The sequence below is a fragment of the Fistularia commersonii genome, chromosome 21, assembly GCF_037954325.1.
Source record: "Fistularia commersonii isolate RoL2024-O1a breed Wild chromosome 21, RoL_Fcom_v1.0, whole genome shotgun sequence".
Lineage (NCBI taxonomy): Eukaryota > Metazoa > Chordata > Actinopteri > Syngnathiformes > Fistulariidae > Fistularia > Fistularia commersonii.
In genome coordinates, this window is record NC_141304.1 from 5,140,961 (window position 1) to 5,165,258 (window position 24,298).

Below are 24,298 nucleotides of genomic sequence, written 5' to 3' on the forward strand. Positions count from 1 at the left end.
AGATTCACAACCGCCAGATTCTGTCATTTCAATCAATAATCCTTTTGATTCTTGCCTCAAATATGAGATAGAGAACCAGACAAAAGTGGCCAATGACTATTATTATTTCAGAACTCCAACAGACAATCACGATAAAAACACAAACGAAAAACTTGTTTCAAAATCTTTTTCATTTGGTTTTGTTTTTTAAATGTAAGATATCAGACTGTGCCCAAATATCCTCAGAGAAAACAACAGTCACCTGTTGATTCCAAGTCGTTGATTTTTTGTTCACATGCGTGAATTGTGATTTGTTGCATAACAAGTGTCTTGTGTGCATTATACTAATCTATTATACTACACCGATTGTTTTACCATCAGTATAACATTATGTGCGGGTCAACTAGTGATCTAGTCATTACATAAACTGCTTTGAACTGTTGATATAATGACAGGAAGTGAAATATTTTACTATTGGGTCAATGGATTTGGTCAAAGGCAGCCAGCCAATCAACAGAAATACATCAATGACAAAGGTTGTTGTTTTCCTGAGGGTTCAAAAGGAAACCACAGCTCTACTAGGCGTCTGTGATGGATATTTTTTATCTAAAAGCCACACAGAGACCAGATAACTACAATATAACAGCCTCCGCAGCAACAGAGCATCATTTCACATCACAAATTTTACAGAGGCCTTGTATTCATAGTCTTTTCTTTTCTTGTGGAATTGCACATTAGCGCTTCATGACGCTCTTGCTGTATTGACTGAGCCGAGGCTTCACACAAAAAGAAAATAACCTCGCCTTAACGGAGGGTTGCGTTGTAGTGAGAGGCTGAATCAGCTGTCGCCAATGAGGTAAAATCGATTTGCTGCAAGTAACATCTGCTAGGAGTGGGCAAATCCATGGAGGAAGCGATAACCCCGGTGCCGTCACTCACCAGACTGTCAATCCTACAAATTCCAAACAGCTAATGTCTTGCCTGCAAGCAAGGCATCGGAACATCTTGTCCTAAGTATAGAGCCCATCATCTGGTGTACCACTGCGAAAGAGCAGCTGAAGGAGGGAAAAACACTGTTAACAGCTTGCAACGACAGCTGACGGAAAGGAGCAGTCCACCTCGGGGCTCCCACCAAAAGATACGGCTAGGTAAGTGATTGTCAGATAACCTGGTAACAAACGGGGTGACTGAACTGATTGCGTCGATGTTGCTGCAGCAGCAGGCATACACACACACACACACACACACACACACACACACCTGAGTTGTATGTTTGGCTTGGGCTGGATTTACCGGAAACAGGAAAGGGCACCCAAGAGGAAAGCAACAGGGACTTCTGATTCACAGCTAGACACTGGAAAGAGGGTCAGGTAAGATGATTGGAGTCTAAAAGCAGGACAGAAACCAGTCTGCCATCGGTTATGGTCAGCCGACCTGATCATGACCCGCAGTAAACAACAGAATCTGGTGGATTCCATCTTCATAACATGAAGCGTCAAGAAATCTATGTGTCAGTAAAATGGCCTAATCAGCTTAAGGACGGTCCATGCTGACTTGATACAAATACACCGGATTTTCTCAGATTCCTTTGGAGATTCATAATGACGGCTCAGCACAAATGACAGAACCTCCTTTTTTTTTTTTTGCAGAGAGAGCAGAATCATCCTAGACCTCCAAGGCAAATCTCCTTCAAATGTTTCGGCTCAAGAGACCGCTGACAGCTGCCACATCAATTGAGAAAGCAGGAATTTCGGGCTCCTCCATTTGTCTTGAGCACATTAGCACCATCTTGCAACAGAGCCATATTTCCGAGGGTGAGGGAACAGATTTTCACATGGCGTTCCTGGACTTTATCACCGTCCTTGGCTCAGTCCCACTTGCAACCTCCCGCAGACTCCTTTTTTGAATTCTTCAGGTTTCCACACAGCCCTCACCAGGGCGTACATCCAGGACGTAAAGCTACACTTGACAACTGGCCCGTCCTCCTCATGGGCTTCACATTTGCCACGACGGAGGCCGCCACCTATTTGAGTAAAAAAAATGGATGATACCCACCCCAAACAAACAAAAGAATACAAAAGACCATTTAAATGGCTTGGATGAAGATCAAACTGGGCCAGATATGTGTCTGTTGTCAAGGGGAAGTGGATGAACAAGCACTTTCTGGCAGCTTCTGAGTAGCCTGCAATGATCTTAGATCCGAGATGCAGCAAATCCCTCAACGGTAAAGGATAAGTTTACCAGCTCAGGAAGAATGTTGACCTCTGCTGCCTTGACGGCATTGACAAAACACCCAGGAAGGGGTTGAGGCTCAGGTGTATACATGTGGCCCCTGACCCCCATACAAAGCTCTGATCTTTGTTGTGGAAGAGAACAGAGGATGCAGGAAGAAGGAAAAAGGAATCTGAAACATTCAGAGCGAGTTTCACCATAGAGGCCGTCGCACAGCCCTACCGTTGGAGAATCTCGAAAAGTGCAAGGGAGGAGATGCAACGACCTGTCTGACTTTAGCCAAGCTAAATCACCTTACCATAGGTTACAAGACCAGTCTTATTTTGGGCTGACACAGGGGTCTCAGGAAGAGGCTGTTTTCAAACAAATGGCAAAAATACAGGTTGATGTTGAAATACAGCCAGGTGTCTCCGTTAACATCTGTAAGCAAAGGAAAACTCCATGCTCTTAAAGATTTATCAAAAGATTGAAATGTCTTGTTCACTTATTTGGATTCAGTGACACAAATTAGGTGCGTGCCTACGACAGTTAACATTTTTCTTAATATACTTAATGTACTAAAATCGAAGTGTCATTATTTTGTTGTCTAATTTGTGTTTGGTTCTGTGCCGTGTGGCTACTGCCAAAAGTAAATAAAAGGATGAGAAAAAAAATTATCAGACATTTCTGCAATTTAGATCCATTCAATTCCATTTTATCTGATAAAAATGTAAGACTGCAGTGGGGTGAACTGTCACAAGCGCTTTTATTTACAAAATGCACACATCACCACCCACTTTCACTTAAATTATGATAAAATTTCTGTTATGGGTGTATATATTTGTCCAATCCCATAAGCGACAGTGAAAGTGTTGTGTTGCATTTTAAGGTCGTTTTAAGTCACCTTAACACCTACGGTGCTTTGAAAACAAGACTTTGATGGTGATCTTTCAATCTAATGTCAAGTATTTTCGAGGTACTAATTTTGTTTCACAATGTAACAGGAATATAGAGGTATTAAGTAGGGGTTGCAAAAAATACATATACTGGAATCCTCATTCCAAAGAAAAGGCTTATATGGAAATAAACAGAATGATTGAGGCTTCACATGCCTCAATTTTTTTTCCTAAGACGATTTAAAAAATAAATAGAAAATAACGAAAAAAAAAAAAAAATTGTAAGTCAGAAATTTAGACTGAAAATTTGTTTTACTTTCATCCACATGAGGTTCCCACATTTACCTCACTGTTTTCTCGTTCTCCACGCTGACAAAATATCAATCACTGAGACACGTCTGTGTATTAATTTACACTTTGCGAGGTGTTCGGATCCAGTTTCTTTCTCACTGTGAGGACCTGCTAGAGATACTAACAACATTTGACAGCCAGTTGGAGCCGTGTGGGCCCTCAGGATGGTGGGCAGTAGAAGTCCAAGTGGGAGGAGGTGAGGAGGGTCCTGGGGGAGACCGGGCAGCTTCTGCTTCACTCCATGCAACCAAGACGGATCAGCTTGGCATTTGGAGGGGGGGGTGCTACTTCCAGGCGGGAGGCCAGGGTCCTGGGACAGCTGGAACCCGGTGTTTCTCAATTCACTTCTTCTCATCTCGCGCTGCATTTCCGGCACAAATGTGTTAGCGGTCTGTTGACATCTTCTAATTGGTCATTTTAAGATAGTGTGAACATCAACTGGTGGAGTCTTAAAGGGAGTCTTCTCAATCTCAAAAAGCTAATATTACCCATGGAAGGAGTAACTTGAGCCTTTTTTTTTTTTCATAACATATCCACTCCTGCAGGATTAGAGTAAAAATATGTTTCATACCGATGCTACCCTCTGCTGCCACAGAGCTGTAGTTACATGCTCCTTTTTCTTCTCCAAATACCCTATCACCAGGGGTTGAGACCTTTTTAACTGCATTTTGAAAAAGGAAAAAAAGGAATCCACGCATACAGTACTAAAGCAGAAGTAAGATATTGAATTAAAAAAGACATAACAGCCTGAAGAGCTTAAAGCTGGTGATATTTTATGTTGTTTTCAATTCAAAATCCAATACATATATTTAAAATAGGTTGCACTGAATAATAGCTCCAAAGCTATTATTTATGTATAGTGTATTTATATGTTATATTAGATCCATCATCAGGCCACAAGTATTTGCCATTATACTTGTGCTTGTGTTTATATAATACATTTTGATGAAGAGTAGTAAATTACCACCTGAAAAATGTTCCCATCTGTCCATATGGGGTGTTGAACTCCAATAAAATTTGGATATGAGCTATTGTAGAGTCAGTTTAGACACCCTTTCATGCGTCATCCTAATGGCCCCTTTATGGATCTAAATATGAAGTTACATCTTAAAAAAATTGTTTACAAGTTGAATTAAAAAAAGCATCCTTAAATAGGATGCAAGCTGCATAAAAAAACAGTACGGTATAACATAAGGAAGACACAAAGCTTGGTGAGTGAACAAAGATAGCAGTGAAGACCTCTTACAGCATTATTCTTTGATGAGATTTCGTCAACTATGAAATATATACTATCGTTTTTAGCAAAATCCTTTTTGCAGGTAATAGGAAGACTGAGATTAGGTCTTGATACAGTAAGCAGATTGTTGTTGCATAGGGGGTGTTTATGCATTCTAACAATGCAGGCCTCCCAATAATCGAAATCGATCTGATCCTGCAACATCACCAGGAGATGGAGACATAACACACACTGTTGAAGCTCGTACTGAAATTTTGGTTATCAGCAGGTTTTTGGATTCCTTTTTTTAGTCGTGCCTGTGCAGTTCTCAGTATCGACGATAGAGGACGCTGATTCTACATTCCCATCAACTCTGGAGTCACAATGAAAAGGGACCCATATGTGAGGATTTTGTGGTTTGTTGGCAGTCTGGTTTGCAGAGGGTGGAGTTGTGCAAGAGAAGGAAAAAAAATAGCTCTTAAAGGGCCCACACACCTCCAGCACTGTAACCATCAGGGTAGCCTAGATTAAATGAAATTTGCAAGACAGACTGCAGCAAACTTCTTGGATAATGGAGGCCAATACTTTATACCTAAAATATTTTTGTTTTGTTTTCTGATGGGTTCAGATTTGCAGTCATTAAAATGTTGAATACAAAATAGTATAATGCCTGCTGTCACAATAGATGGCAATGTCAAGGCAAACTGTTAACTGTTTCAACACCAGTAGTACAGCTCTACTCAGGCCATGTTTGACATATGATCATGTTATTGTGTATTTGACATTTTAATAAAGACCCATTCGTAATTGGTGGGAATAAAGAATCAATTAATTAAATTTTGCTACGTTTTATACATGATATGATACATAATATATGTGATGTGATGTGATGTGATGTGATGTGATGTGATGTGATGTGATGTGATGTTATATTATATTATATTATATTATATTATATTATATTATATTATATTATATTATATTATATTATATTATATTATATTATATTATATTATACTATATTAAAGTAACAAGCAGTAAGTGAGTTAATTGTCTATCATGTTTATAGAAGAGAGCTCGTAGCCGACACAAACAAATGTTCTAAGCATGTCATTGGATGACTTCCTGGAAAACAATGACTAATCTCTCCGACAAAAGTAAGGAGTGATGGCATGATTAAATATACTCACAAGTTCATTTGACCTTCTTTCTAATCAAACTGGTCTACAACTCACTACAATCTTCAAAGAGTAAAATCAAGTCATAAGATACATGTGCAGGCAACAGGCGCTCAAGATAATCGACACCCCTAAGGTTCTTTAGATAGATAGATAGATAGATAGATAGATAGATAGATAGATAGATAGATAGATAGATAGATAGATAGATAGATAGATAGATAGATAGATAGATAGATAGATAGATAGATAGATAGATAGATAGATAGATAGATAGATAGATAGATAGATAGATAGATAGATAGATAGATAGATAGATAGATAGATAGATAGATAGATAGATAGATAGATAGATAGATTTTTATTGTTTTTCCACAGCTAGATTACAGGATGAATGATACTGACCTGAGTCAGCTCTGAGTGCGATGAACAATAAACTTGTGTTTGAATGGGAGGAAGTTTACGAAAGCTGATCGACAATTTGGTCGCAAATACCGTTCTGATAACCAGAGCAGGATGACTTGAGAGTTCCCGGAGCAGAAATGTTTCAGATTTAGTAATCTTCTATTAGATGCTTTAAAAAGATGAGTGGAAGCTTCTATAGAAAACCACAGCCCTCTGGCAGTTGTTATGGCTAGTCTGAGTAAATGTGAATACTTATCAGAACACTAATATGCACCAGTGGAGTGTTTAAACAGTGGTGGTCAGAGTGAACCCATCATGACTCAGCATATTGCTACCCTATCATTATAATAACTTGAAATAAGAACTCATATGGAGACATGTCATACTGTGAGAAGTTTTCCTCCTTTATTTTTAAGTATCTTGTAAAAAGGGGATGGTGGTTAAATTTCCCATCGGACTTCATCAGCTTTTGAATGACTCCTTAAAAAGGCAGAAATTGTTAAAATTCTAACCACTTCCATGCATGTATGGGTCCATCATACTTCAGTGAAATAACAAAGCTGTTGTCGTTGTTGTTGTTGCTGTTGCGCCATGTATGTTATTTTACTGTAGATCGGTGGACCCTTTAAGAATTCTCTTTGCTTCTTCGTCTTCTTCTACTTCTTCTTTTTTTCCTCAACCCCACTTGTAACTCCACCCTCGACATGCCAGATTGCCTACAGACCTCAAAAGACACATGTGGATCCCCAGAAAACAGCACCCTCTACCTTCAGGATACAAACATTTCCTTTCATTCTCCTCACATGTGGTCAGTTCAGTCGGTAACGCCAAAGGAATCTTACAAGTGGGAGAAGTACAGCAAGCAGCTGCTTTTATGGAAAAGGAGCAGAACTTACATGTAAGGGAGTAGGATATTCTAAAAAGAGAAAAGAGTTCATGTACTAAAACAGTACAGACACTCTCAAACTTTATTGTCATGACTCGAACAGTTGTGTTCAATAATGGATACAAGTGCCAGCCATTGAAATGGTTATTCTCTGAGTTTCTCAATGACAGGAAGGGCTATCGCATAGGAAGTGGAAGTAGGAGCGTCTCTCTCGCTTGTACACAGTCTCACACACACACACACACACACACACACATACACCCCCATGGCTGTCCACTTGCCTGCCCATCCTGTAGTTGTGAGGGCGTGAGCCAGGAACTCCCCCTCTTCCACAGGACTGAGGCTGCCTGCTAGTATTTTGGTAATCGTCATCCTCCCTGACCTGCTGGCCCGATCCTGGCGCCAGGAGTCTCCCCACCTCCCCGAGCCGACTACCCCCTACCCCACGGATAATTCAGACCAGCTGTTGCAAGGTGCCTTGCATGCTCCCACCCACTACACTCACACTTGCCTCCTGTACAGCCTTGAATGTGTCTTAGGAAAATAAAGAGTTTTTTGGAGGCCTCTCAATCTTTGCATGGGGTCTCACCGGTGCATTGAATTAATCCAAGTCAATCGCAGGTCTGGTTCCTGCTCTGCATCAAATCCGCACTGTGACCGGATTTGATGTTGCAACGTGAAAACACACGTTCGGCGGGGTTGATCTGTGGCAGGGAGACAAAAACTGATATTTGCTTTTCCTGGTTCTTTTATAAGTATCGCTGACCTGAATCTCTCTCATTCCTTGAACCGTTCAGTCTTAACGGAGCAGAATGTGTGTCACTGTGAAAACAGTCCCGTACAGAATTGGGCTCCTCATTGGAATCACATGAAGAGCATGTGCATCCTCGATCAAGTGATACTGTGAGAGGATTGAGAATAATTGCAGAGGAATGTTCGACATGAGGGACGGGACAAAGAAAAAGGGCCTCGATTTCACTCTGAATTTCTGCAGCAGGAAGCATGTGTATTTTCAGGGCCGTGTGAGCGTGGGAGTGTTTTGGCATTGGGGTGTCTCTGTGTAAAATAAGGTGCCTCTCTGTCTGTGGCCTGACCGCAGTGGGAGTTTGGACTGAGATAGAGGGGAACCCCAAGCTTTTGATCCCCACTTCAACGACCCCCAGTGCCGCTGCATAACGGCCCGCAAATGAACTGTGCGTATGTGTGCGCGACAGAGGTTCGGATTGTTTTTTTCTCGCGGCGGCCGCAGTGGTAGCGGTGTGGTCGCCTTGTAGAACAGCAGTGGATGGTTATCAGAGACAGAGGCCCGATAGAGGGGGCGGGGGCACTGGTACAAAGAGCTGTTCTGGTGGAACTATGGAGAAAAATAGTTCATGCTGCACTGGGATTTCCTGCCTTTGCCCTGGCTACCCCCCACCCCCACCCCTTCCCCTGTCTACCCACTCCGATCTTGACGCCCTTCAGCAGTGTGGAAAATGCTCAGGACTGAATATTCTGCTGAAGATGAGAGATGCATCTGATTTAATTAGAAATGGCTGCAGGATTGTCGATTCAGAGTCGATCCAGACTTTCGCAATCGGGTTTCCGTAATCCCACCCACGGCCAACCCCCCCTTAATCTGTCCACCCACAAGCTTTTAGCAGATGATTGAATATTGTGTCTCATTCATGTCTCTTCGTTGACGTGCAAAATTTCCGGACTGGCGTCGGCCGATCCGTTATCGTCCACAGCTGGAATACACATTGCCTCAACTGATACTGTTCCTGAATGGGGGGGTGGGGTTGAAGACGCCTGCATTTAATGCGGAAAAGCACAGGTGCCTCGCCATTTGGCTGCCCTCAGACATATCGCGCGGGTGTCAAAGAGGGGGTGGATGATGGGGTCTAAAGCAGTCCCCTTCTCTTCCCGGACTTTGATCTGAGGTGTCAGCGGCTGAGCTGGGGGGCATGTGTCACTCATTAGCAGTGTGGTGAGAGTGTGGTTGGTCACAGGTTCACCCTGGTGTCGAGCAGAACAGGGAGGATGTTGTGAAAATTGGGTTCCTGCTAATAAACCAAGAGGGTGGCTCATCGGAGCTCTTTGGGGTGTCGGTCGGGGGGAGTTGGGGGTGGGGGGTAATGAAGATCTCTCTAATAACTGCCTGTGCGTCGAGCTTTGCTTTCCCCCGTTCTATGTGGCGCGCACGCTTATGCTAAACTGATAGCACAGGAAGTCACTGAGACGATTTCATTGAAAAGCTCTGCTGCAAGCGCCCGCTGTCTTGGGAAAGGGGGGAAATGGAAACCAGATGTCTGAGATCCACCGTGAATATGTCAAAGCTCCCGGACTATGTCAAATCCTCCATGTCCCATTGGTGGACTGAAACTTTTCTGCACCGTCATCAGTAATGTTCATAATACACCCTCCCAGTGGACATCTCATATAGTCTTGGCTGCATCTCCAACCCGGAGACTCAAGGAAAGAAGCTTTGCTGTTCCAGAAGATCTTTTTTTTTTCTGTTCCTTAGCTTTCAGGCCTCACCACATTCCTCAAATTTCAGGGTAACTTCCCATATCCCAAGGCTCAGTCGGGTGGCAAATCTCTCAGCACTTCTTTGTGGATAGATTGCTTTCTCTTGCTTGAGAAAATAACAAGCTATAGAGTAATGACTTAACAAGCAACAGGATAATGGCTTCAACATGTGCTGGACTGTGTGGATTTGGGATTGCGCTAGTGCTTGCTTACTCTTCTGTGTATGCATGTGTGCGCCTTTTGTTTGGGAAGCAACTGCGCAGAACTGCCCATGTGTTTGGTTGGAGCTCTCTGAAAGCTGGACCTTCCGATGAATAGATCGCTCTCCTCCGCCTCTTCTCCGGAGCCTGGAAGACCGGGGGAGTCAGCGGAGCCCGGTGTGTCCCGACGACAGGGTCGGCCTGTGGGGTGTCCGTGGGGGAGCAGGGTGTTTTCCATCACAACCAGCTGCTCGGGCCTCCCACCAAGAGGAGTGTCCCGAGTGTTTATCACTGCACGCTGACTTACGTTTGCATCGGAGGATGTTGAGAAAGTGTGACAGCATTTGTAGTTATTAATGATGAAAAGACAGCTGCTGTATGAGTTGCTCACGACGCACATTATCTGTGTTTACTGGCCGAAGCAGTGTTTTGATGCTGAGCATCTGTCGGTCAGAAGAAGCGTTTAAATTTTAAACACTCTTTGATCTGTAACGGAACAAATGGAAAGCACTTGACGCCTGGGCCAACACAGCGACAAACAAACATGTATCAGCAGGTGTAGCTTGGGGAGTTTGAGAAGCTGGTTGAAAGCAATAACAACCACTGGGACTTTACCAACAATGCTCTTTTTGTCATCCAGTCATTTGTGTACTTGTGTACAGTGCGTGCAGTTATGTCATGACCTTGCCGGCTCCCCCCAACTTTTCGGCGTCTGCACATAAAAAAAAAAAAAAAAGAGAACTTGAAAACCAAGGAGCAAGTGCCGGGAGACAGGCTGGTTCTCGGTGTGCTGCCCGATGGTGTTCACACAGTATTAGTCAGTGACATGTTCTGACAGGTGGGCTGAAATCTACATTACCTCTTTCATAATATTCCGTCACGGCCTGAGGCGACAGCCAAACGTCCTTTTGCATCTCGTCTGGGAAAATATGCTGCTGCCATTCACTGTGACAAAAACAGATTACAAATCAGAGAATGTCACCACTTCCAGATCCTAAGACCTTACTGCAGAGGTCAATAAATAAGAAAAGTGAATAAACGTTTTAGTGTCTGTGCTTTAGCTCACATCGCATTCTTTTGGGTTTTATAAAAACATGTTATTAGACTGTTGGTAAGGAGATGCCTATTCATCGTAATTTATGAATTCTTGTTATTTAATCAGAATAATTCCTATCTGAAACGATATTCTAATTTGTTTGAGTCCTTTTTTGTGCTTTTGTTTTGTTTCAATCACATATTGTGATACTATCAATGATACCAACCTTCGCCTGTTCATTAAAACAAAAAGCCACAAGTAGTTTATAAGAAGTATTTTGAGACTACTGTTCTCTCAGTTCAGTTCAAACAATAAACGGTTTAGTAAAACTTCAACTCATGGCACAAGCAATAACCGTGTCATTAAAAAGTCAGATGTTGAAATCCTTATTTAGAAAATAAATCATTTTTTGAATTTTAGGTACTGATTGCATTTCGGGACGACTTCACGCAGACTGTTAATGAGGTTTATTGATTGATAAAATCAATCCGTCTGAAGCCGAGTCAAAAATACATCAAATATGGGAGCATTTAAAAGAGGACAGGCATTACACCGCTATAAATAACCCACAAAAATAAATGACAAAACCACAGGGAAAATGGAAAGCCTCAGCTGTAAGGTCCATGATTTATGTGATATTTTAATGAGTTAAAGCATTTGTGAATGTTACTTTACATGAATGTTACTGCCCTTTTAACGTTCTGCATTTTAAAGCTCATATGATAGTTGAAACTGATCTGCTGGCAGGGAAATAATGTCCCTGCACTTTAACTAGTAAACTTTCAAGTAATGCTTAAAACAGCATTATCTGTGTCCTTATTATACCCGTGTCCATTTAAGTATATCTTGGTCAGCTACATAAATAATGATATTTCCATGTCTTGCTTGCCTTTTTGGAGTCATGAGACTCACATTTATAATTATAATTCTGGAAACCAGGCACGCTGCTCCTCGCTTTCCCTACATGCCACATGAGAATTTGGTTTGTAATGACAGTTAAGAAATCAAGGTCAAGATAGTCTATGAGACTGCCTTGTTTCCTGTCCCGGGGTAGAGGTCAGGTTTATTTTCTCCCACTCCTCCTTGAATTGCTCAAATCCCCTCCACGCCAGAGTGAGGCAATGCCCAGAAGGACACGGAGGAAAAGCAGAGAGCTTAGGCGCCATCCATCCTCCTGCCTCTCCCCCTTTTCCTTTTCCCTCACTTTGCTTCTCACTGGCATTGAGTCCGAAGCAACACATGTCTCTGATCAAGTCCAGCCTGCGTCATCAGTTAGTAAACTCCAGGCTCCAGGAAAACCAACAGAGAGCACATTCATAGCCGACGACCCTGTGACTGAGTGTGTGATTCATTACTCTTTAATATGCACCCCTACCCCCATCCTTTAACCCACCCACCAGTCCTCCAATCCTGCCTTGGGGCAACTCCACAGCCTGATCAAGTCCATCATTAAGCATACTTGTGGTGTTACTGCTGTTGGCCTTGTTATTATTTACCAGATGCTGGCCTTCTGTCTTTGGCCTATTTGCCGCTCAGCAAGAGACCAATCGGTTCTGCGCTCTATGTTCTATCTCAAATGTCAAAAAGAACACCATACTGCAGGAAATGGCACAGAGAGAAGAAAGGGAAAGTTTTTTTTTGGGAGGAGGGGGGCAGCACTTAAACATCAGGGAGCGATGAAGTGGTCTTGAGAAAGGGTGGCAGACACCGACGTGATAATCTCAGAGGGTTGATTAATTAGGTGAGGATTCTGGGATTCGAAGTTAGGATGGTAAGCCAGGAGGATTTTTATTTTGAAAGAAAAGTTTCTGATTTTCAATCAAAATCTTGCCATTCTTTTTTCAAAAATGTCGAAGGGAACAGCTATTTTTTCTTTAAATAGCCCTCTGACATCAAGATCTATTTAAACATAAACCGATGAGAGAGTAACTGGAGGAAGAGACTATTCTTTGAAACAGCCGTCATTGCATATTACACAGGCCAGGTGCATAAGACATAAAAATGGAGAATAAACCCAAAGGAGTCAGATCCCGAGTGAGACGAAGATGATTATTTGAAATATACTTTGGCATTACATTTGCAGAGACCAAAAACTTCTCATTCTGATCACATCGTTGGCAGTTTGATTGCTGACAGTTTATTTACATTCACGGTCTTCAGTAAAGAAATCCTACCTCTACATGCACCACTCTTTTTTTTCTTTTCCTTTTTTTTTACACAAGTATCATTGCTGTTCCTTGTTTCCTGTATATGCTTTTTCCATTTCTGAGTACAGCTAATGGGAGGGCGATAGCCTTGATACTTTGTAAAATGTCAAATCAAGCTGGAACACTGCTGTTTCCTTTCCTACATACAGCTGCCTTTCATATTGCAGAGGATCTTTATTATTATTTCTCACAACCCCTCTACAAAATGGCGATTAGATTACGCTTTATTTGTCCAACACTGATAATCAGCTCACCATCAGGTGACTGCAACATATCACAAAAATGACTGCTGCTTTTCAGGTGATAGTCACAAGTGTTAAAGACAGTCCACGCATATTCAGTATCTTTGTTATGGTTCATCGAGAAGCGAATTTGTCTGGAGGCTCTTCCTGGGAAAGCTCTATGCAAGTCTTGTGTGTCAAGACTGTGAGATGAGCGCTGTTTATGAGCGGCTGACAGCTCCTTCCTTTCACTCGGACCCTGAGTCGAAACTGCTGCTACACTGAAGGCTACTCTTTAGTCGCTGACCACCCATCTCTGGTCCAAAAACCTTCCTCAAGGGTGGGACAGCTGATGGGGGTTGGGGGGGAAGAACCACAGCGCTTGTAGAGTGCAGCAGCAGAAACAGCACTCAGCCTCTGCAGTCCCTGAGTCCAGGCTGCTTTTTTTGGGTAAACCAGGCCAGTGTAAACTCCCACTTCCTGTCGGGATGTCTCATAGGGGGAGAGATGATCCTTCTGTGAAGAGGGAAAGGGTTGCTGTTCTGTTGGACACACACACACACACACACACACACACACACACACACACACACACACACACATAAATAGAAATACAGCCATAGAGGCAGGCATAGAGTGAGTGGGAATGAGCAAGCGAGTGAGAGAGCGAGGAATACACAAACACGGTGGGGTTCAGGAATGTTAAACACATGCTTTATGGCATAAATAGCAGCCACTTTTGGTAAATTACAGTGAGTGCTCTGGCACTGTAAAGCACACAGCAGGAAAATGCTCTCAGATTTCACATCCAGGGCCTCCATTCTCCTCAAGGAGCAAGAAAGGGGAGCATGTTGTGTTTTCATTTCTCTATAAAAAGGCAGAAATAAGTACCACGACATGTGATGCAGCAGAGATTTAGAAATGTTTAAGTTTATACTGGCTAAATACAGCCACGCCGGCTCTGTGGCAAGGGTGACCTGGTGAAACTCAAATAGTTGGATTCTATATGGGTTTGGGAATCACAGAGCCACTCACGACTTTGCTGTGAGGACACAATGCCCATGATGAGAATACAGTTGTTATGTTCTTTCTGATAGTCTCCAAGATAATGGACCTCCAGTACATCAGTGCAATGCAAAAAAAAAAAAAAAAAAAACAGTAAAAGGCAGAGCAGGGATTATTTGATTATTCAAATTAATTTCATGTAATTTTCTACATATTTGACAACAGTGAATAAACCACGTGTTGAAGAGTGTAACCTTGGTTACTGGCTCCGTAACACGCATCTCTCCAATAAAAAATTGACACATGGGAAAACAAACAGGGATATCTATTTATAAAAACAGCTATCTGAAGAAAATGTTTTCTTTGGTCGTTCTCCTGCCACAAGTGCTGTGATAATAATTTGCGGAATATAAGATGGTAAAAACATTACATAAGAGTCTTGAGTATGTGACTTTCTTTCCTATGAGGCAGACCTTACATGTTTTCCTTTGTCTCTTCCAAAGATAAAGATGAATATCAGCAGAAAAGAACGGTCAGACATGATGGGAAAAGCGACCGATTCTCTTTGCCATGTCGGTTGACACCCTCACCCCAGGACAGGGAACCAGCTGACATCATACAAATAGTCCTAATCTAACTGCCAACAGCTGAGACTAATCCAAAAGCACGAGTAAGACCACAATGGCAGAAGGGCCCACTATCAACTCTGACATAAGTTCCATATTGGTTGAAATTTCTGAGTGCGCGAGGGTGCTGCAGTGGTCGTTCTGGCAGTTAGCTGCACATATATTTCCCTGACTCAGGGAGAAATAAGAAACTGCCGTGGAACAGTTTACCTCATTCTGCGCGGGCTGGCTGGGCCTCTGCCCACGCACACCCTCTAACTGGCTGACTGCTGTCCTGACTTACTGACTGAGAGAGAAGGAGCCATGGGAACCTAATGCTCCAGTCTGGCAGACTCTGAGTCACTGTCTAGGCAGAGGAAGAGGAGAATGTTATACTATCCCTGAAGAGGAAAAAATATACACATCCTCAAATAATGGATATAGCTTACCAGAATTCCTTCAAGATCATTTCAAGGTTTACAGTTAATGAACACATAGGAGTTCATGTTGAATCTCTGACTAAAAAACAAAGGGGGACTTCCACTCCAGTGCTCCAGTGCTCTAATGAACACACATTCACACACGCAGCAGTGTTTGCACAGCTAGTGGGATGTAGATGGCAGGTGGAAAACTGGAAGCAGGAGCTGCTCCTGTCCAAGTCCTGTGTTCACCTAAACATCTGCAACTTGGCTCCATGACGGCCCCGACTCACTCCTCTTATATGCAGGCAGTGAATTACATTAATGATTGTTCAGACCCCTTGAAACCAGCGCATGAACCGCCTTTGTTTTTGCATCACATCAAAATAGTTTTACAGCCATGAGAATTGTGAAAAAAAACAAGATTTAATAAACATAAATTACTTTATTGAATGAAAATTTATCAGTAACAAGAAATAGAAGTGAACACACAAGCATGGTACAAAACTGATATAACACAACATCTGCACATTGCACTATAAAACACTGCCATAAATGTATTGGAAAGGTAAAAATTCATATTTGTACTGTCCATTTACAGGGTTCTGATCACATATCAGGCAACCACGTCTCCATGGTGTAAACTTTAACATTGTTTGGTCCCAGCCTCTTTTCCATTCAAACGATTTGGTTTTAATTTCTTTGAACACTGAAATCCTTCTCATATTAAAGCCACAACCACTAACTGAGTTTTATTAAAGGCACATTTTTGGTTTCAAAGATAAAAAAAAACAAACAAAAGAAATGAAAAAAAAAAAAATCTTGGCACATCATTATTTTCACATACAAAATATGGCTTAAGCTGGTATTATTAACACTGTGGTAACCTTTGAGTGCATGGCTTGCATTTTCATCCACATTGCAGCAGTGCCGCTAAGTGAAGCTTCTTTGGAAAGTAATAGACAGAACAGCTCTTCCTATCTCTGAAGCTTATCAGATGAAAGAGGAGGTTGGGATGTAGTCAAAATAGAGGCTTAAGATGATCCCGCTGTAGAAAAAAGACTAGCTGATGTCTTTTGTGATGACATGCTTCCTCTTTTCTCTTTAGCAAACCAAGGGCAGTGGAAGTCACCTGCTATCATCCAGCGAAGGTCACGGCTGTAGCACCTGTTAGCACCTCGTCTATCTACACCACAGTACCAGGGACAGCTGTGTGTGCATTTGGTTTTGTGTATGTGTGTGTGTGTGTGTGTGTGTGTGTGTGTGTGTGTGTGTTTTGAGGCATGCTGAGAGATTTATTCCACCCACGCACCCCTACCTCTCAGCAGCTGTCTGTAGGCCATGATCCTGAACTGGCCGGCACCAGGACAGAGACAGGAAAGAACACCTCTTACCTCAAGAGCGTTCGCAACACATTTGTTCTTTGGAATGGGCACAATGGCAAAAAACAGAAGAAGCTGGGGGGGGTTAAACCAAGTGAGTCAACTCGGTTCAGATTTGGTCCAGCAGCCGCGAGACTTCAAATTAGAATGGGGAGGAAAAAAAACGTGCTCATCCACTTTTATTTCTTAGGGGAGAGGTGCAGGAGGCTTGTAAATATTCAGATCCATTTTGAGGCTTCTTTGTCTCCAGGTCTCTCAGAGCGGCTGTTATCATGCTCCTCGTGAGCTTACAAGCCATCAACAGTCCAGCCGGGGGGGCCAAGGGGGAGGTTATGAAGATGCCCCCACCCCCACCCCCCTGTCCATGGCCACTAGCCCACCACTACCCTGAGCTTTGAGCATGCCCTCCGTGTCTCTCTGGTGTCTCACGCAGAGGCGGAGCAGCACCCTGAGGAGCTGTGTTTCTGCAGCAAAGACATGCGGCTGAAGGTGCGAGAGCAGACGCTGCATTGATACTTCTTCACCTCGGCGTGGGTCTGCAAGTGGGCCCGTAGGTTGGAGCGATCGGCGAAAGCCCGGTTGCAATGGGGGCAGGAAAACGGACGCTCGCCTAGAACAAAAGATGGAAACATGCAGAGCGGTCACGTAACGTTGTTCCGTTGAAGTGCACCTTAAATGCGGGCGGATGATGCCGACAGCCGCCCCCGCACTGTGATTGCAGGAGGAAGTTCACGGCGGCTTTCCACTAACACCTCACACACCAACACACACATTCTGTAAATAACGAAGAAGCATCTGGGCGGCAGGATGGGGTCACAGTTGACTGAATTAGCATGATTTAATCACAGCCAAATGAAATTAGCATACTAACAAGTTGGTGGAGCTACTAAGTGCTGAGTGATAGCGAAAAGCCTTTGGGCATTCTTTAAGCCCTTTGACACTCCACTGTGCCTATTCTGTCATCTTCCTTGAGAAGACCAGATAAGATAATTTGCCGGCGAGCCATTGTTGTTGGCCCATTAAACACAATGAGCGATCAATGAGCCCCCTGAGTACAGAGGGCTTCCCTGTGTGATAATGTCTGCCGATCACGTGGTGAGTTCATCAAACTGATTGTCATGGATTTCCTGCTGCCTCATCTCACGGTTTCCCAGATGAGGCAGTGACCTGACTCAAAATAACAATCGTAAAAATAGGTTAGGTTAGCATGTTTTTTTTCTGCCGTTCGTGACTCTTAAGCTATGACGATAGAAGGGAACTATTGGCCGACGGGGGTCTCACCTGTGTGTGTGCGGATGTGGCCGCGCAACAGCCACGGCCTGGAGAAAGCCTTTCCACAGGTGGTGCACACACAGGGCAGGGTGTGCGAACGGATGTGCATTTTCAAGGCCCCGAGGCTGGTGTATTCTTTGGGGCAATGTTTGCATAGGAAGGCCGGCCTGGTTGCTGTGACGGGGGGCTCCCTCTCCTCTTCCTCCTCAGGAGGGCTGACGTGGGCCATGATGCCAGTGCATTTCATCCGCTGACGTGGGGCATACGTTTGTACGGGTTCGGGGCTGGGGGGGTCTGAGGTGCGCCCTTCGTCTTCCTCTCCGCTACTGCTGGCACTGCTGCTGAGACTAGATGGGGAGCTGAGGTCCAGGGGGCCTGGGGTAGCGGGGGTCTCTGTTTGGGAGGTGGGCAGGTATAGAGCAGGCAGGACACTGAGGTCCCACACCAGGCCTGTGGTGAAGCAGGTGGCAGTGGAGGTGATGTGGCCCGATGAGAGTTCGGCCAGCAGGTAGCTCTCGAGCGAAGTGTCTGAGATGGAAGAGAAGATCAGTTCACAGAACATAAAAAAAAAACAACGACCGTTCCCAATAACCTAATAACAGGAACAATTTGTTTTTGGATTAATGCTCTAAACTTGCGCGTTTCCATTGTATGTGACAATCATTCTTGTTTTCCCTCGACATTTTACAAGGCATAAAATCTAGAGTCTTGGGAAGGTTTCATGGGCCGTTTCCTCCCACGTATTCACAAGGGTTTGTAACATGAATGGAGCTCTGTCTGCTCGCAGTAATGGAGGAAAGAGCATCTAACGGGCCCCGACTTGATCGAGGAGTATCTGGATTTGTAGTTGAACCAGATACACGCACACACACACACACACACGCATGAGAGAGAAAAAAAATGCACAACGCAGTAGCGTTGGGGGGGAAATACTTTTACATCAGTCTAACAATACTTTTGCGCACTTATCTGTGGAGGGGGGGGGGGTCCTCATAATTCAAACAAAAGAACAATAAGCTCCAAAATAACACTCACCATTCTGACATTCCAGTTCACTATAGTTTGGCTTTTGTTTCGCGAAGTACTTTTTGACTAAGAAAGATCGAGGCATCGTCCCAAACAGCGTTGGATGTCTGTGCGTAAAAGTATCCGGTTGGTGACGACGCGCAGTCTCTTGAACAAAGTTAAACCAGATTTCGATTCCTTGGATCCCCCTCGGAAATAGAGGGTGGGGAGGTGAAGTGGGGGGGGGAGCTAACGCTTCTCTGCTCCACGAGTAAGAGTGAACTTCGGCGGACAAGTGAATGTGCAGCTTTCATGCAGAATGACTGAATGCTGGCCGACGTGAGAGGCTCTGACACAGGGCGGTAGGGGTGTGCTCGCCCAGAGGGCCCACCCCGCCTCACGTATCACCGCCGGGCCCCGCAGGAAGGAGCGTTCACGCTTGCACACCTCACGACAACAATAACACCCACAGCTCGCTGTTTTTATGGGGAGGAATTCCAACGAAACGCGCAGGAATCACGACATTTGTTCCCGGACAGAATCGTTGTCATATACTTGTGATCTCAGTTCGTGGTTAGACCGTCACCTGTCTTGGGTGATCGAGCGAGAATTATCAAAACTTTTTTTTTGTTTGTTTGTTTTTATTGTTATGTACGTCATGGCACGGAGGGCAGACTTAAGCGCAATCTGGGATTTGATACAATGGGTTGCCGGGCGCCGATGATATGACGAAGAGTTCAGAAATTAAAATTCAGGGTAAACACGACTGGCTCAAAGTGTCTCCGGAGAGCTTCATCGATGAACTAAATACTACATTGAAAAAATAATACTGATAATTAATTCATGGGTTGAAAAGTTCGACTGCATGCCTGCGATAAGCAGGGCTCTTTGTGGTAGTAGAGTGTACAAAATTAATCCAGGAAATTTGATGGAAACAGTGCCATTTAAGTGTCATACAACTGTTAATAAAACTCACTGACTCGGTGGTGACGCCTGTCAGTGTAATAACTTCAGGAGAGCAACCGTGCCATCTTCTGGACATGTGTAATATTGCACCAACTTCTAGCGATTTGGCACCGGTTGAGAGTTAATTAATTATAATTATTCAACAATTATTCAAATCATTTAATTGGGAGGGCAACAGAATTGTAAGTAGTGTTTTGGTTTAGTTTTTTGTGCAAAAGTGCCAGTTATTTTTAATAAGGCTAAGTTTTACGCTATTTTACAACACCTAAAAACAGTTATGAACAGTTAAGAAACTATTTAAGAAACTACCATTCAGGTTGGCAGTTAACTCAGTTCAGCAGGGGTCTCGAAGTGAAATATGATGGTATTTTACAATACGTATCACATAATTATGAACAATTAAAAGACAATTTATTTCGGAATCAACCACTCAGAATGACGGGTAACTCAATTCAACAGGGGTCTTGATGTAGTAAAAAGAAGTAAAATGAATGAAAATAATGAAGTAAAAAGCAAACAATGATAACAAAAAACCCGTCAACATTACAATACAAAGTCACTCATATGGACACAAAGCTCTTGCAAGTCAAGCCCCCCTCTCACCACTAATCCCCCAAATAATGTAAATGTGCTTACAGTAAAAGAAAGATTCAAGAACTAAATTACAATATATACCGAAAGATTTGTTTGCATGAATTTACATTTAATGCATGAACACACTTTTTCCTCATTTCAAAGTGTTTTTGAAGTGTTTTATGTTGTTTGCAGCTAAGAAAAAAAGGTGACAAAGATATAGAAAATCGATATGGTGTAATGAGGAGAAGATGAGAACTATTATGCTTTATCTTGGTGGTACGATTTATTTCAGTATCTTTTACACCACATCAATTCATATGTATATATATATATATGTGTATATATATATATATGTGTGTGTACATTTTTTATATATTTTTTTATATATTCATTTTGTCTTAAATAGAAAATAGAAGCTACAATAGGAAGGCGCTTGCGATGGATTTATATCTTGACCCTACAATTTAATCTTTGCTAAAAATCAAATTGAACTACAGCGAGTGTACGGGTTCCCGGTCTCTCATTGGTGGGTTTGCCTTGGTGGGCGGGATTTTGGGCAAGGCTTCATATTTTGGGGGGCTTGGTTGGAGGTTTGAAATCTTAATCGACGGTGTTGTTGTAAGTAAAATTCGCTGGATTGTTATTGAAGTTTCGTGAAATAATTATAAAAGACTTTATACTTTCATACAGGACCCGATGAGTTCGCGTCAAAGAGAAAAGCGTCAGTAGCAGGTAAGAAGTGATATATTTCCAGGGAAGGCAAGATAGTAAGCATACGACAAAGCTCATTCTTTGTATCCAGTCGTTTACAGGCCTTAATTGTTTAAGATTAAGGCTGGTACCGCCTGACTCGGTTATGAAATATAAAGGATCTTACATCTGTAAATCCCTCTCTGTATGAAAAAAAGAGTTCAGTGTTTTATCCCCATTTTTTTACTAAGATAATCTGGTCAGCGAGCCAAGCTAGGTTCAACTGTCAGTCAGTGGCACTGATTGAAAACAAAGCTGTCACATATTAACATGATGTTACAGTTGACGTGTACTGCAAATGGTAATTCATTCATAACGGCTGCACAGGGTGCACTTCACTGGAAAAGCGTAGACTTCCCTGCAAATGTAGGATAAAGAGAGCCCCTCCCCCATGTAAGTACCAACAGATGGACCCAAACAATGCAATTCCGGGGGAGTGGACATAATAAAGCGAACCACTGTATAGGGCGATCCCTCATTGGACGCTCCATTCAGTTGACCAAACATTGCATGACATTTGAAAATTATAATTAAGAAAGGGTCTTGCAGTGTTTTCCCCCATTTTTTAATTATTAGACAAGGGGGATGAATAAAGGCTACGGTGGGGGTTGTCTATATGACACCTTGGTATGTGATCTTGTCTTCATCAGCTATACATCCTTCCTGTTGGGGAATAAAAAGAAGCAGAATAGGGAGCCAAGCAAACAACAACACCTGAAGTGTGAGAGATACCAGCCATGTTCAGAAAGATCACCCGTCTGCTTTTTGGAGGAGAGGAGGAGACCTCCAATGATGAGCTGTCCGGGGAGGTGGTGGAGGAGGGCTGGCTTATGATAAATCATCAAGGTTGGTTGTGTTATATCACGACATAGGCTAATTATTCCATGAATATTCTTAATATTTTAGAATAACGGGCTGCATGGTGTCATATCGTAGTTACATTCGACAGACAACATTGGGAAAATGATGATGAATGTTTTGCTGACAGCGTTACAAAGCAGACGTGTTCCCCTGTAGGTCTGGACCAGATTGAAGGGGAAAAAATGAAATTACACTCATCAGCCCGTATAGATATCTAAAAAATATTCAGGGATATAAATTTGAATTTGCATGCAGCATAGATAAACGATTAAATCATTGCAAATCTGTCTAAATGCCCTGTATTTATATGTTTTCATTTTTTACCCATTGTCAGGTAATGCACTCATGTACAAATGTACAATTTGTTGATGATTTTTTAGATGAATAGTCAGCAAATTTATCATGGGATTTACACATGATTAATACACATCCATGTGACTTTAATGGTGTGCGAATCTATTCGCTTATTTCAACTTACTCTTTTACAAAATATAGATTAATCCATTTAGCTTGCCACATGCTGATATGAGACACAACTTTTTCAGAGGGAAAAAAAAACACTTATTTGTCTGAATTGGAAAAAAGATCAATCATACTCCTATGTCAAATTTTTTCATTGAAAAGATCTTAAAACCATTCACAATCAAGTGCCTGTCATCCATCGCTACAGGACTGTCTCAGAAAATTTGTATATTGTGATAAAGTTCTTTATCTTCTGTAAATCAATTACAAAGACAAAAATGTCTTACATTCTGGATTCATTACAAATAAACTGAAATATTGCATGCCTTTTATTATTTTAATATTGCTGATTATGGCTTACATCTTAAGAAAACTCAAAAATCCTATCTCAAAATATTATAATATCATGAAAAAGTAATTTTTGTTTTTTCAATTGCATTACAGAAGATAAAGAACTTTATCACAATATTCTAATTTTCTGAGATAGTCTTGTATATTATAGTGGAGACAAATTAATAAGAGTGCAGCATTATAATTTTGTTTTTCCTAGTCATAGTAACATTAAACCCAGTTAGCTTCACATGGGCTCTCCGAGGTCCATTTTTATTGGACAGGATTAGGCCCAGGGAAAACTTTGAATTGGATTACTGAAAGTGAAGATTTGTGTCATCGAATAATGTTCCTGGACTGCTATGGTATCATGATTCTACCATATAAAAATGACAATGAAAATATATTTGACCAAGTTTTACATGTTTGACTCCAGAGGCAACTTCAACAGAGACCTACGATGTGGAAGAGATCACCAAGCAATCAAACCCTGTTGCTGAACCGCAAACTGATAACAGGTAATTTCTGGTCATATCTAACCCAATTTAGTTGCATCACCCAACGGGCATTGACTTGTCTGAATGAGAAACAACAGCTTGTGTTTTTCTCCAGTGTGAAAGATTCAGAAGTCACTCTTGCAAGCGGCATCGGCTCAAACGGTCGAGCCATCTCCGCCTTGGTCTCTCAGCTGGAATCTCCAGCAGAGGTCGCTCAGGTGACCTGCTCCCAGAGGGCTAAATCCTTAGTGAACCGCCACCACACGTCACGCAACGCTCTTCAGCGGCAGAACCGCATTCGCCAGGTAGTCGTGTATCCGTCCTTCAACCTGCAACAGCCGTGGCATCGCAACCTCAGTCATTGATGCTCCGGCTGGAAATCCAGGAAATGATTGACAGAACACTTTCAGAAATTAGTCTTTTTTTTTTTTTTTTATAAATCCTCATCCAGCCAAAAGATTTACATATCAAATTGACATACTATTTTAGGACACTTGACAACTGTTACAGCTTGATAGGCAGCTCTTGAATTCCACAAAATGGTTCATCTCATAAAATGAGACGCACTGTTTTTGCTTTGTTTTTGTGAAAGCAGCAACTAAAGCCAATGCAGAACTCGTCCTGAAACATTTGATGTGATATTTTATATGTGTACTGCCATGCTTTTTGTGATTGTACAACAATAAAAACACATGTTGAACTTTGTGCCCTGTTTCTGTGAAGATTTTTGCTGAATGCCACTTCACTGCCTCCACGTAAATCTGAATATCTCATTAGTAGGCAGGTAATTTCACCTGCTGTGGTCCACCACATGCTGAGTTGAGTGCAGAGAACCACTGGGGTTGGAATCCAACATGCACAGACTTTAGCC

The 24,298-nt window shown here is 42.5% G+C and overlaps 2 protein-coding genes across 2 annotated transcripts; one reads left to right on the forward strand and one right to left on the reverse strand.

Annotated features, from left to right (window-relative positions):
• Window positions 1-15,756: 15,756 nt before the first annotated feature.
• snai1a (snail family zinc finger 1a) lies at window positions 15,757-19,253 on the reverse strand. The gene is made up of 3 exons (XM_086168905.1): window positions 19,016-19,253; window positions 17,990-18,508; window positions 15,757-17,318 (listed from the first exon to the last, which is right to left on the reverse strand). Exons 1-3 carry the CDS (start codon window positions 19,089-19,091, stop codon window positions 17,134-17,136), a joined length of 780 nt encoding a protein of 259 aa, XP_086025031.1. The 5' UTR covers window positions 19,092-19,253; the 3' UTR covers window positions 15,757-17,133.
• Window positions 19,254-21,106: 1,853 nt separating this feature from the next.
• Window positions 21,107-24,071, forward strand: tp53inp2a (tumor protein p53 inducible nuclear protein 2a). The gene is made up of 5 exons (XM_086168841.1): window positions 21,107-21,145; window positions 21,218-21,259; window positions 21,928-22,123; window positions 23,367-23,448; window positions 23,543-24,071. Exons 3-5 carry the CDS (start codon window positions 22,015-22,017, stop codon window positions 23,790-23,792), a joined length of 441 nt encoding a protein of 146 aa, XP_086024967.1. The 5' UTR covers window positions 21,107-21,145; window positions 21,218-21,259; window positions 21,928-22,014; the 3' UTR covers window positions 23,793-24,071.
• The last annotated feature ends 227 nt before the right edge of the window (window positions 24,072-24,298 follow it).

Excerpts from the sequence above, each read along its gene's own strand:
- snai1a (XM_086168905.1), bottom strand. The coding sequence starts at position 19,091 with ATGCCTCGATCTTTCTTAGTCAAAAAGTACTTCGCGAAACAAAAGCCA. Across the intron at positions 18,509-19,015 it reads TGAACTGGAATGTCAGAATG|ACACTTCGCTCGAGAGCTAC; the intron begins GTGAGTGTTATT and ends CTTCCATCTCAG. Across the intron at positions 17,319-17,989 it reads CCACATCCGCACACACACAG|GCGAGCGTCCGTTTTCCTGC; the intron begins GTGAGACCCCCG and ends CTTTTGTTCTAG.
- tp53inp2a (XM_086168841.1), top strand. The coding sequence starts at position 22,015 with ATGTTCAGAAAGATCACCCGTCTGCTTTTTGGAGGAGAGGAGGAGACC. Across the intron at positions 22,124-23,366 it reads GCTTATGATAAATCATCAAG|AGGCAACTTCAACAGAGACC; the intron begins GTTGGTTGTGTT and ends GTTTGACTCCAG. Across the intron at positions 23,449-23,542 it reads GAACCGCAAACTGATAACAG|TGTGAAAGATTCAGAAGTCA; the intron begins GTAATTTCTGGT and ends GTTTTTCTCCAG.